This window comes from Tenrec ecaudatus, chromosome 2, assembly GCF_050624435.1.
Source record: "Tenrec ecaudatus isolate mTenEca1 chromosome 2, mTenEca1.hap1, whole genome shotgun sequence".
NCBI classification, from domain to species: domain Eukaryota; kingdom Metazoa; phylum Chordata; class Mammalia; order Afrosoricida; family Tenrecidae; genus Tenrec; species Tenrec ecaudatus.
The window spans coordinates 185011733-185025921 of NC_134531.1; the positions used below are offsets into that span (position 1 = coordinate 185011733).

The 14189-nt window shown below is 41.8% G+C and overlaps 1 protein-coding gene across 1 annotated transcript; it reads left to right on the plus strand.

Annotated features, from left to right (window-relative positions):
- The first annotated feature begins 2009 nt into the window (after nucleotides 1–2009).
- On the plus strand, nucleotides 2010–12551 carry NPM1 (nucleophosmin 1). The gene is made up of 10 exons (XM_075541938.1): nucleotides 2010–2189; nucleotides 3910–3989; nucleotides 4804–4923; nucleotides 5614–5707; nucleotides 5976–6082; nucleotides 6175–6242; nucleotides 8029–8086; nucleotides 9369–9470; nucleotides 11241–11315; nucleotides 12111–12551. The coding sequence occupies exons 1-10, from the start codon at nucleotides 2132–2134 to the stop codon at nucleotides 12147–12149; spliced, it is 801 nt and encodes a 266-aa protein (XP_075398053.1). The 5' UTR covers nucleotides 2010–2131; the 3' UTR covers nucleotides 12150–12551.
- Nucleotides 12552–14189: the final 1638 nt, after the last annotated feature.

Here is a 14189-nt window from a genome sequence, read left to right on the forward strand (position 1 = left end):
GACCCCCAAGACTATGGCCCTACGGTCTGGAATGGAAGTTACCTCCATGGCACAATTTCCAGCCAAACAAAAGATGAGTCTATCAGGGGTGCAAGCCCCCTAATTACAGGTGAAGACATACGTCACAGGAAAGGGTTGTGCTATAGGCAATACAGTAATGGGGGTGTGCGATCTAGGGGTATTCACGTAATAGGAAGTGGGGGGTAATGGGATTTTAGATCTCTTGCTATTCCCTTGTCCCTGGGTTTGTTGGCTCTCCCTTCCCTTCCACCCCTCCCCCCGAACCATCAGCCTATTGTTTTCTCCTAGGGATTGTTTATCTTGCGTATCTCATATAGATAGACATGAAAAAAAGAAGAAGAAAAAGGCCTATAAATAGTTCCAGGTCTGTCTGCTGACCCTTATGTATGTTTTCCGATTGGGTCTGATGAGGTGCCAAGCCCTGCCCTTCAAGTCTGATGTCTATTTTCTGGATTCCTTGGGGACTTTGTTGTTTGCTCCCGTTTCCTTCTGTTCGTATTTTGCCATGGTTGGGGGGGTGGGTCCGGTGTGTGTGTGTGTGGTGTGCATCAGACTGGGCACAATTTCCACAGTCTCTCCAGTGCTGTCCCCTGTAGCACTGTGGGTCAGTGAGGGGTGGTCATGTCTTGTGTGCCTCTGTGTCTTGTCTGCTCAGAGCAGGAGCAACAGATTTCTTTATTCTTTTGGTAGTTCAAGGCGTTTTCCAAATGGATTGAGAGAAAGGAGGACAAAACAGAGACGGCTATAGCTAAGATTTAGACATTATGCCAGTAGTAACAATAGATTGTGCATTTTTGGAGAAAAAGGGAATAGAGGCATCACTATCGTTTACTTTGTGCCTCATCATTATTTTGAAACCTATAGTTAAATCTTGTGAGTTAAAACAGATAATAAGGGGACCCTTAAGAGACACTGATGCTGGGAGTTTGTGAATCCCTCAGTAAACAAGATGCTAATTCCCAGCTTAATTCCCACAGATTGTAATAAAGGCTTATGGATTTTTTTGTATTTAGGAATGCTAAGGATTAAGAGTGAGTTTGGCTTTTTCATGAATACACTACCATCAAATCAATGCAGACTCCTAGTGCAGGGTAGAATTGCCCCTGTGAGTTTGAGGATGTAAACTCTTTAGGGAAGCCCATTGGGGCTGTTGGTTTCACAGAGCAGCTTGGTTTCGAACTGCTGATATTAACAGGTGGCAGCCAACGTGTAACCACTACTCTACCTGGGCTCCTACCTGAGCGTCTTGAAAACCTGCTCTGCAGAAATCCCTCCGGGTCTCTGCCTGATTCAGCCTCCTTGGGGATTCAGCCTCCTTGGGCTGGAGGATGACGTAATAAACGCGTGACTCCAATTCTGGAGATGTTACCTCAAAAAGGGCAGAGCAATAAAACCATAGGTGACTACGTGTGACCGGTAGATAAATCTTTTGTCATCAACTCAATGTTGCAAAAAAAAAAAAAATCCCAGGCACTTGAAACTTTAACTTTGGGCAAACAATTCACTCCAGGCTCAGGACTTCATGCATACCCCAAACTCTGATTATGTCTCTGCCGGGAGTGCCTGGGTAGAGAAAGGAGAACCAAGCAGTTCTCTGGCTCATTTACAGCCCTCTCAAGCGCTTCTACGAAACAACGTGGATGCTTTGCGCCGCCATGTTGCAGAGGGTCTGCGCAGCTCTGGGCGCAAAAGCCTGTGCGCCTGAGCGGGAAGACGTGGATGATCTGGAAACAGGGGAGCGCGCGCGGCCAGGAGAAACCACGCGTGCGCACAAATGGCGGCGGCGGCGGCGGCGGGGTGGGGCCGCCGCACGAATGCGCGTGCTCGGTGGGAGCCCGCGAAGCACCTGGACAAGGTGGGGGCGGGATGAGCAAGAGAAGCGTTGAAGGGCGCTTGCGCGAGAGACCGACCGCAGGGGAAGGAGGCCGTCGAGCACGCGCGCGGAGGCGGTACTTGAGTAGCTCTCGCGAGACTTCCTGGGGCTATAAGTATGCGCCGGGAGGCCGCGTCCTTTCCCTGGTGTGATTCCGTCCTGCGCTGCCGTGTGTAGCGACGGCAGTGGTTTACCCCCGTTTTCCGCTTCTCTCAACGAAGTGCGTGTCACCACCCCATGGAAGATTCGATGGACATGGACATGAGCCCCCTGAGGCCCCAAAACTATCTTTTCGGTAAGTGCTGAGGGGGGCTGGAAACCTGCCGAGCCGGGGCCTGGTGGCTTGGGGGAGGCGGGAATCCTGCCCGAGGCCTGTGCTGGCTGGCGGGGGAAGCTAGTCGGCGGGCCCGAGGCCCGAGCAGGCGGATGCGGCCGCTTCGGAGGCAAGAGGGCCAGCAAAGCCGGAGCGGCCCCCGGCACGGGTCCTAGGGCAGCGTGGAACCCACCAGCCGCAGCCTCCGCGGTGCCGGCGTACGAAATGGGTCTCCGAGCACGTTTTCAAGCCCACGAGAGATGTGTGGACGTGCAGGGCCCGTCACTTTCGTGAGCCTGGCGTTGTTGGCCCCGGGCTTGTGTGGGTGGGAAGCATGGGCCTCCTTTCTGGAGGAGAGGAGCGGCACCGGCGCTACGGGTTGCACCCGGCCTGGCCCCGGGGCGCAAGCTTCTTGCTCGCTCAGGTGCGGAGCCGCAGGCTAGGTTGTTCCTCGGCCGGTTGCGGGGGGAGGGGAAGCGAGGCCGCAACCGCTGGGAGCACGTGGTTGCCACGTGGTTGGGTGAAGGAGGGGGGTGTGGGCATTACATCCGGGGCTTATAGCGAGTGGCTTGTCACCCTGAGCCAGGGATTCTGGCCTGGCGTTGGGTGGTAAATCTGGAAGTCGTTGGTAGCGCCAGGATTCTGGAGGTCTTTGTTCAGTGCTGCACACGCACGCTGAGAGGTACCATATGCAGTGACCTTTATTACATTGGGGAAGATGGTACTAACCCGTCTCTGCAGGGGGCCATTCTGATTGATGCTCAGGAAGTAATTGCTCTGGAATTTTAGACCTGACGAACCAAGATAATAGGTAGGAGACTACATCTGAACTAAGACTCCATAAGGAACTTACTGAGGCAGGCAACTTTTATTTTAAATCTGAGAAAATGGCTGAGTTCAATATGAAGAAATAAAAATAGATTTGGACTAAGTTGTTTCCCAGGATTTCACTTCCCAGCAGTACTGACAGCCAGACACGGGGATTTCAATCTCAGGAAACAATTAGTAAAGCCTTTACCTTGTCAAGAGGCCATATCCAATATTAAGTCTGTTAAAATTGCAGGTTCTACGCCAACTTTTTATTTCATAGTCATGATGGAATTTTGAGCAGTAATTTATAGGTATCTACAACTATTGATGGACATTTTAAATGGAAACTTCTAAAACAATTTTAGGGTACATTCAACAAAGTATTAAATGGCCAGCTGATTTTTTCAAAATCTTTACATGAATTTTCTTTGTTAATTCAACTTATTGGGAGTATCTTTGAAATGTATGCTTGCCTTTACTTCTGCACACATTAATGTACAGAGTGATCTGCCTTACCAATGTTTCCATGCGTATAATCAGTCTCTAAGTTGCTACTTTTTCTTCAGTGTTCAGACAGGTAATTCCGTTTCGTAAATTTGTGTAGAATTAACAGCATTATACATACTGCTTGGATTCACTCAGCTTCAGTTCCATGTTAACAAAATCTTGGGTCCACTATTTCCCTGGGAGACAATTGTGCTTGTTTCATGGCGCAGTTAAGAGAGAAATGGAATGACAAAGTGGTATTTATATAGCATGGATATTATGTGAAATTTTCAGTACAGTGTTCTAGAGATAATAAAAAAATAAGATCATTCTGTCTTGCTCTCTGGTAACTAGTAAAATGAAGAATGGTTTTTACAAATTACATTTTTTGCAAATTTTTTTACAGGTTGTGAACTAAAGGCCGACAAAGATTATCACTTTAAGGTTGATAATGATGAAAATGAGCACCAGTTATCTTTAAGAACGGTAATAAAAGTTTCATAATGTAACTTTTTTGGGATCCTGTTTATGTGGCTTAGAGATTCTATTGTTTCCCTACTTTATAGCCTGATTAGTTTGTTATCACTTTGAAAAACTGGAATATCACTTTATAATCATAAGATGCAGAGTCAAACATTGCCACCGAGGCATTGCTAACTTATTGTGACCCCCTGTGGGTTTCCATGACTAACTGTTTAGTGGAGTAGGAAGCCCAGTCTTTGCCCTTCAGAGTTGCTGGTGGTTTTGAACTGCTGGCCACAACGATTCAGCCCAGTGTATAACTACTACAGCAACCACCAGTACTTGTAGTCATATAAAGTTTATTGCTTTTACAATTAATATTGTGATATAATCGTGGTTGTGTGATTGGAAAACACCAGCCACTCCTGAAGAAGGGTGAGATTGTCGACTCCTGTGGAGTTGAGTTACTGTCTCAAACTTAGAAAGGGCAGCATTCCGTGTGGGAATTGCTTCGATGACAGTGAGTTGAGCTTGAGACTTAATGTATGCTTTATTTTTTAACCTGCATTCAGTAACCTTGTATGTGCTCAAGGGAGACTTACTGCTCAGCTTTAGGTGATCAGAAATATTTGACGTGATCCGTAAGGATTTTGTCCCAATTTACTCAATCTTAAAGAATTTGTTTGAACAGGTCAAATGAAACTTAGCATGGTCACAAATTTGTATAGCAATGAAATTATGAAAGATTTATAATTATTATTTTAAAACTTAGCGTTTGGGCCAGAGGGTGGTATAAAATAGCCAGTACTTGAGAGATTGAAGTACTTTTTGTTTGCAGGTCAGCTTAGGTGCTGGTGCAAAGGATGAGCTGCATATTGTTGAAGCAGAAGCAATGAATTATGAAGGCAGCCCAATTAAAGTAACATTGGCAACTTTGAAAATGTCCGTACAGCCAACGGTAAGGGCACTTAAACATGATTTTATGACACGGGCTAATTCTCTTGCATTGAAGCAGTTGTCCTTTAGATTGTTGTATAACGGAAGGGGTCTTATTTTGGCACTCATTCTCCCAAGAGACAACAGCTGTAGGGTTGAACATTTGAACATGGTATTTACAGTTAGCTTGGTTTAAAACGTGGAGAAAAACTTTGCGTTTTCACTGGCTTGTTACTTTGATTTATGGGTATTTGTAAGTCTGTTATGAATAATTAGTTAATTCGATGGTAGTTTTGTTCACATTTTCCCTGCTTGCTCCTTATCATATCTCCCACCACCATTTTTTACATTGAGTGTATACATAGCAAAACCATTTCTATAGGAAAGATTTATTGGTACTGATAACACTCTTTGAATTATATAACCATTCTTGCCCTCATTAACATAAACCATCTTGGCTGATAACAACTTACCCCTATATATTTAGATCATATTTAAAAGAGCATAAGGTTCCTTGCAATTTTTATTACCGGTAAAAGAGTTAAGTTTGGTTTTTAGCAATACTTCAGGGCTTTAAGAACGTGAATTCTAGCAAACAGCCTTACTTTCACTTGGTTTGGTTCAAGTGTTTTGTTCTGTTCATAAGATTTCTGAGACAGAAACCACTTGATGGTACCTAACTGCATGTTTACTGACAAACTTTCTCTTTTAGGTCTCCCTTGGGGGCTTTGAAATAACACCACCAGTGGTCTTACGGTTGAAGTGTGGCTCAGGACCTGTGCATATTAGCGGACAGCATTTAGTAGGTATGTTTGTTTTTATATACTGTGGAGTTTAGGTTACTTTCTAACAGTTCAAATCGAAACTTTAATTTGTGCATGTTATGTATAATATGTCCAATTGTGAGTAGTAATTTAGCACTAGAACAGTCTAGGTTTAAATTAATACTTAGCATTTACAATGGCTCCCGTTTGCTGTTTTTACCTTTTAGTATTTGCTGTTACCTACTCATTGGTGTCCCTCCCCTGATTCTTGCTTTGAGTCAGGAGTTGTGAATAAAATCTTTTATTTCAGCTGTGGAAGAAGATGCAGAGTCAGATGATGAAGAGGAGGAGGATGTGAAGCTTCTAAGTATATCAGGAAAGAGGTCTGCACCCACAAGCGGGAACAAGGTTCCACAGGTACAGATGCATTCTTACTACAGAACTCAAGATTTGGCCCTAACCTTAGGAGTAGGATTAGCACACTCACAAGCATGTATTTGTCTTTTAAGAAAAAGGTAAAACTTGCTGCTGATGAAGAAGATGATGATGATGACGACGACGACGATGATGATGAAGAGTAAGTAGGGTGATGTTTAGATTGTAACTTTTCAAGAATTGACATTCTTGGCACAGTGGACGTATAATCTTTTGTGGGACTGCCCCATGAAAGGATTGCGAGGTCATTTCTGTGACTCTGAAAGTTTTTGCTTGCTGTGACCTTACAGTTGTAGGGGGCGTGTTTCACCTGTTGCAATAACATAGCTCCTGATGTCATATAAGTGGATATCTCATTGAATTAATTGTTTAACTTTGCTCCGCATGTCCCAGTTAATGTATTTGTAAAATAGAACCTTTTAGAAAGCTGTGACAACCATCAATGCTGTAAACTGAACTTTTCAGTTATCTCAAAAAGAAGGCATAATTCAAATTTCCCCTTGTTAGATATAAAAGTTTTTTTGACAATATTTACTATTAGTAATAATTAACAGTATACTCAGCTGGGAAATACAGGTGCCTCTAGGATTTCTGTTTAACATTTGGTTTATTAATATCCTGTCGCATTTTAAATGACACTGCATATGATAATCCCAGTAAGGATTTGGATGGGACCTGATGGGCATTTTTATTCTGCTAGATATTGGGGAAAATTTAGTTTGAAGCTGGGTTACCTGTTTATAGCCACAATCAGTGTAGTTCAGTGTAACAGTGTTTGAAGTTCCCAAGTTAGATGCTTATCTTTACATTAGGTGTTGAGTGATGAATTTCAAATTGGCAAGTTACTTAGAGAAGGTACAAAAACCCACTGCCTCAGTGACCCCCTAGCCTTGTGGTTGTCAACCTATAGGTCTCGGCCCCTTTGGGGGAGGAATGACCCTTTTCACAGGGGTCGCCCAATTCATAACAGCAAAATTACAGTAGCAATGAAAATAATTGGGGAGAGTCACCACAACCTGAGGAGCTCTATTAGAGATTTGCTGCATTAGGAAGGTTGAGAACCACTGCTCTAGACAGAACTTGTTTATATGGGGTTCCCTATGATTGCCTTACACCTCAGAGCAGGTAGTGGCTTCAAACCCATTACCTTCTAGTAGCCCACTGCATTGCCACAGGACTTCCTTAAAGGAAATAAAGGGGTATGAATAGTAGAATATAAAGTACATTAAATAGATTGTTGAGGAAGAGGCAGTTTTACAGATTTCCATTAGTGGGATGACAAGGCCCCAAACGGATGACTGAAAACATTGCAGAATGTTATGAGACTGGTTTCTAAGTTGGATTACTTAGTGGACGGAAGCTTAGGTCCAGGCAGAGCAGTGGTCTGTTAAGTGTAAGCAGGAAACACTAGTGTTGTATAGAAACACTATCTTGTTTTTGTACAGGGATAGCACCTGTAAAATTTGGGATCTGAGACCATAATCTTTTAGTAAAAAGTCATTGGAAATGGTATAAGGAACCATATTCCTTTTTGTCTCTTGCGGTACACGCTTACTTGGCCTTGGGCAAACTGAAAAGTGTGTCATCTTTTGTTGGGAACATCAGACCACCATTTTGCAACTCCCTAACTAACATTGGTTGGCATACTGGTCTTAGGTGTCTTTGTTGGTTTAAATAGCTGTATGATTTGATTTTAGATGCCAGAAGAAACTTCTTAGAACCCTTGTTGCAAATTAGGTATGATTACATGTATAGGTCTGTTAGACCAGTGCCTCCTTTGAAAGTGTAGAGTTCTTTTTCAAGATCATTTTAGTTTTCAGATCCTTGATTTTCTATCAAGTCCAAATTTTTGAAAGGACCTAGTCTTCAATTAGATAATAGGTGTGCTAGTGCATTGAATCGGTAAAAAATGAGGTTTGTTTTTGTAGTGATGATGACGATGATTTTGATGATGATGAAACTGAAGAAAAAGCTCCAGTGAAGAAAGTAAGTGGATCCAGTGTTACAAGGTCATCTGAACTGGGTGGTGCAGAGGATGTGGCGGTTTTTAAAAATTAATTTTTTGTAGTGCAGGACAACTGGTTTGGGGAGAAAGGATGAGATGAATTTTGAATTGGTCCTATTGAAAGCTGACTACTTACTGGGTGGGGAATACTTTGGTTTCTTAGTCAGTGTGGTCATTGACTTGAGTTCGTTAAGGCCCTTTGCAGCCTTACAAAAACTTCTTAGACGGTTTTGGGTGATTTTATTTGTGGTAATAAAATAATCTATGTGTACGGGTCACTATTAAGATTAATTTCTAATTGCAGTCTGTACGGGATACTCCAGCCAAAAATGCACAAAAATCAAACCAGAATGGAAAAGACTCAAAACCATCAACACCAAGATCCAAAGTAAGTTATAACAACCTTACCTGAATCAGCCGTCATGGTTTTTACAATTGAGGAGCCAGCACTCCATCTGGTTTCTAGACTGCAAATCTTTAGAGGCATTTTCATTTGGGCTTGAATTACTGACCCTGTGTTACACGACCAGCACCTACTGCATGGTGCCACACGGGCTCCTTGCACCCAACAGTGGGCTTCGTTTATGTAGTCAGTAAACGTGAATTCTCTCGTCTGTCTGGAGTTTGACAATTTGGGGATAGCACCTGTAATTGGTGCTTACCAGAACTAAAGTGATTATCAGGATCATTGATCGGGATAACACTTGGATGCCAAGATGGCAGTAAACATTTGTCTCCTATAATCTTAGTAAAAACCCTGCTTCTCATTTCATAGCAACCTTACAAAACTATAATCTCTTGGGAACAGATCACTTTTAGTGGCTGGTGACTTGAAACGTCTTTTTATCAGCCTGGAGTTTAACTCTACCTTCAGGACTCCCTTTTGCTTATTAAAATGCACTGGAGGTGCTCATAGGCTAGGGTCGCAACCTGGCTGCACCTTACAAGGATTGATGCCTGGGACCTACCTGTGGTGGAGCCAGAGGAGGATGAGTCTTAAAATAATAAGATGGCTTTCCCAATTGCGGCATTTTTGATAGTCTGATGGTGTAGAGATGAAATGTGGGTGTTAACACAAAAAGACAGACCTAAGTTGCACCCTGAGGAATGATCTAATAACAGATTTGTAATTGAACAAGTATGCGTTTATTTACAGAATCCCCCTTGGTCTGAAAGGGGATGGTGATAAGAATTTTATGGGTTATTAGAAAAATCCAGCTGGGATAGGTTTTTCTGATTTTCTTAACGTAATTTTTTATCCAGGGTCAAGAATCCTTCAAAAAACAGGAAAAAACTCCGAAAACACCGAAAGGCCCTAGTTCTGTAGAAGACATTAAAGCAAAAATGCAAGCAAGTATAGAAAAGGTGAGTAAAATCCTTCATAGACAATAGGTATGATCCCCTCTTCATATTGCAGTATTTGGGGGTGGGGTAGAGTAACACTTTTTTTCACTTAAAGGTATAGAAATAACTAGTTAATTTCATACTCTTAACAAATGTATTGCTTATTTTTTTTGTTATGTGGAGGTAAATATACTTCTAAAACCATTTACTGTTAAGCACAACCTTCAATGATAAATGATCAGTTAGAACACTTCTTGCTCTTGAAGCGGATTGTAAGGTGCTGAAGGACCAGCAGAGGGCATAAGAGTTTAATTGCAAACATTTTGAAAAGCAGATTTACTGCACGACTGTATGGCCTTAAGTTTTTTTTTTTTTTTGCATAAAACTACTTAGGATTGTGTCTAGCAAGCATTTCCCAGTTAATTGAGTCATCTTTATTTGGCATTCATGAGGCATAATTAGCCAACACAGGCATCTTGATAAGCATGAGTGACTGTAAGGACTGGAGCATACACTTGGGTTGCAGTCCGGACATGGCGGAGGAGGCTGAGATCCTCCGGTTTGTAGGCCGACCCTAGTGATGACGAAGGGGGCATCGTGGCTGCTACTCCCAGGCTTTCCCCGGCACCTTGTCTGCTCCTCCTGCCTTCAGTAGGTTGGCTCCCCTGCATAGTGATAGATGGATTGTAAACAGATTTTCTAGAACCGGAATTGATTTGCTTTATATAAAAATCCCCTTTTTAGCCCCCTTGATATCACAATTTATCCCTGCATACAGTGCTGAAATGACACTTTGGATACCTCTCCCCTCCAGTTTAATGTGGTCCTATCTCCTTGGTTTAATTGCAGGCGCATTGAACAGTCCTGGGCACTACTGTTAATTAAGCACAAAGATGGGGAGAGGAAAAGGAGAGAATTGTAGTCCATTCTGAGTATCATCAACAATCCAGACAAGTCTTCTGGTTTAATCTCAATCCCCCTTCCCGTCTATTCCCCTTATAGGCGGGAAGTCCTCTCATTCTGATTTCCTTTGAATCAGTGCACCAAGTTCTGCTTTCTAATGTTTACCTTACCTTTCTGTCTCCTAGCTGTTCAATAAATGAATTAACCAAATGAGATTGTATGTGACAATAACTTGTAAGTTACAGTGAGAGGTGTACTTGCTAGTTATAGGCAGTTAAGTATTGTCTATCAAATTTAGGTTTTATTTGCACCATGGTTTTGCTTTCTCGTTCTTAAAATGTGTAAGATAAGGATTCTGATGGGTGGGGAAAACCAATTAAAGATCAAAATAAAATTTTGATATATACTTAGTGTACTAAGTAATTTTAAAGTGGCAAATTGAAGTTATTGGACTGAAATCCTTTTTCTCCACTCTTCCTTCATACCCCCTGAATTTAAATCCAAACACTGTACTGAACCTACCTAGTTAGTAAATGTTATTGGTATCCTTTTAATAAATTTAATCACATGTATGTGGCAGCCCAAAAGGGGTATGCATATTTTGTTTGGCTCTAAGGGGAAATAAAACAATTATAAACCATCCAGTACAATGAGCTGTAACTAAGGTGTCAAGTTCCTGTAGAATTCCAGATATGATTCTTTGAGCAGGTAGAATTTTAAAATGCCATGTTTATAGGTACTGCTTTCAAAGACCCAAGTCCTTGTATCACTAGTACAGGGCATTCCATGGTGTAGAGAAGACTGCTAAAATACATTAAGGACAGCATGTAAATTTGAGTTCTAACATTACTGACAAACTTTTTATACTAATTCTTTTTGTCTCGCTAGGGTGGTTCTCTTCCTAAAGTGGAAGCCAAATTCATCAATTATGTGAAGAATTGCTTCCGGATGACTGACCAGGAGGTAACGATTTTCTGAGAACCTGACCAAATCACCACAGTATTTTACTCCGGTTTATTGTGATTCTCCTTTTGTCTTTAAATTGGGCCTCTTTTAAAAGATCCTAGCCTCAGGGACAATTGGAGAAAAGTTAGCTATTAGAGCAGGAACAGTGTGATCCTGAAGGATGGAACAGCAGGCTGCATCATAATGAAATCTGTCCAGTGTTTCAAGTTAGAGTTAGGAGCGAAGTCTGAGATGTTAAACTAGTACAGGCTCCGTGTATATATACCAAGTTCATAATGCCAAGGTTGAGAATGATTTTTCGCAGGAAAATTTTTGGTAGTAAGTTGTGTGGCACCACTGTAGATGGACGCTATACTACAATGTAAGTGAAAGATAAGCCGAATGAGGAGGGAAGTAATAAAAAATAGAATTTAGGTGATGGGAAATTTAGATGTTAAAAGTCACATGCCATACTTTATCTTCATTTACATAGTGTATAGGTACATGCATATGTCCCAGTATATGTTAAAAGGTTGATTTAAATTTAACACGCTTTCTGAATTTGGTAATTCTGACCTCCTTAACTAAAGTCTAAGCTATTAAAATGTAATTGACTACTTATGAGGAATTAGTACTTGGATATAAAAGTTTCAGAAATTAGGTTTAAAGAATAAGTTTCTTTTAAATCCATTCTAAATTATCTAGACTTATTTTGGTGGTAGAGGGAATAAAAGATGCTGGAACTATGCAGACATGGTTTAATTTATTGTTGTCGATGCAGTGTTTTTTTAACCACAGTTTTTTTTTTTCCAGGCTATTCAAGATCTCTGGCAGTGGAGGAAGTCTCTTTAAGAAAATAGTTTGAACAGTTTGTTAAAATTTTCCGTCTTATTTCATTTCTGTAACAGTTGCTATCTGGCCGTCCTTTTTTATAATGCAGAGTGAGAACTTTCCCTACCGTGTCTGATACATGTCGTCCAGGTTCCTTTGCCAAGAATGTGTTGTCTAAAATGCCTGTTTAGTTTGTAAAGATGGAACTCCACCCTCTGCTTGGTTCTAAGTATGTATGGAATGTTATGATAGGACAGAGTAGTAGCAGTGGGCAGACAAATGGAAATGGTGGGGAGACAAAAATATACATGTGAAATAAAACTCAGTATTTTAATAAAGTAGCACTGTTTCTCTTTACTCCTTATCTAGCCTTTTAATACTTTGTTAAAGAAAGAACTGTGGTTAAATAAATAACATCTCCCAGACCTGTTCGGAGAAACTGCCCTTGTACTACTTCTCCAGTTACCCTAGCCATCCTCCCAGTTTGAGTCTTCATCGTGAGGATTTTGTGCACATACGTCCCCTCCTGATAGTGATTATGAAAAAGTCTTACCTTGGGCTCTCTCGGGGCTGCCTGGTCGTTCATCCAGAGCATTTTTATTGGAATCAGCAGAAAATGGTTTCTTTCCTTGAATTGTACAAATTAGCAGGTCTGGTAGAACTTTACTGAGTTATTAGCATGATTTTAATAAAATACATTTTAGATGCCATGGGAGAAAGGCGAGGCAAGTTAGTGTTGTGAAAGTGTTTGGGGGCTGATTCTTAAGAGTCCCCTTTTCTGTTGGACCTTACCTGGCTACAGGATGGGACCTTCCAGCCTGCTCAAGTTCTGGGTGTGGCATGAAAGTTTCCTTAAAAATGGCCAGGAAAGTCTTCTGACTGCACTTCTCAAAATACCTTCTCAGTGGATGATCTTATTTTCAGTTTCAAATGGGTGCCCTATATGTTTGGAATGTGACTGGTTTTTCTGAAGTTTGGTGATGGGCATTGGATTGGGGTGAGCATCTGTTAAGTCCTCATTGATCCCAATTCATGTTTAAAAGGCGTTAAGAGCTTGTATCTTGTGTCCATATTTAGATTGGTTATATGTTGAACGACTGTGACATGGCTCTTCACTGATTCAAAGTCTGGGGGAAATGGCACTGTGATCTTGTCTCTTCAGGCAGTGCATTGTATCACTTTCTGCCCTCCCCTCTTGCATAAACACACTCCTTCATTGTTCATTTCATCTTTTAAATACTTGCCAGTGTGGCATCAGCCAGTGAGGCCTACAGCTGTTGTTTTGACTGCCAGTGTTATTGGGACCTGGTGTTGTGCAGAGTTGGTAATCTCATTGTGGAGTGCAACGTTACATTGTGGTTTCCAGGTGCAAGTGGTTCTCAACCTATGTAACGCTGCAACCTTTTAGTACAGTCCTCCTGCTGTGACCCCCCACAACCATAAATTTATTTTTGCTGCTAACTCAACAAATTTTGCTACTGTGAAAGGGTTGTTCAGCCCCATCGAGAACCGCTGTTTTAGGCTGCTTCACACAGGTAGTCTCCAGCTTTTGATTTATTCAAGTTCTGTTTCTCTGCCTCCTGGCTGACTGGTCTCCCTGTGGTGGTTTAAAGGAGCATGTTTCTCATTAGTGTTGTCTTTTATAGGCTAATGGATTATTTGACCTAAGGAAACCTATCGGAGTAGCTTCAATTCCTGGTTAAGGGGTGTCTTGGGGCATACTAAGGCACAGGGGTGTGTAAAAGATCATGGAGTTGATTGTTTCATAGTGGCCCATATATAGGGTTTCTGAGATTGGTGGGTTTGAACCGGCAGTCTCGTAGTTAACAGCAGCCAGATGTCACTCAGTCCTTAATAACCAATTTTCACAGTTAAGTAACTGCCATATTCAAGTACAGCCACAGGCGACAGCACTGCTAGGACTACATTAAACTTGGACTCTCAGGAATGCACATGGGAAGATGGACATTCTATATGCTTTTTGAAGTTCAGTGGTCTGGTATGCAATCGTTAGTGTAGGTAACAAATGTCTCGAGTGGAATGTATAGTTTTTTCAGTGTC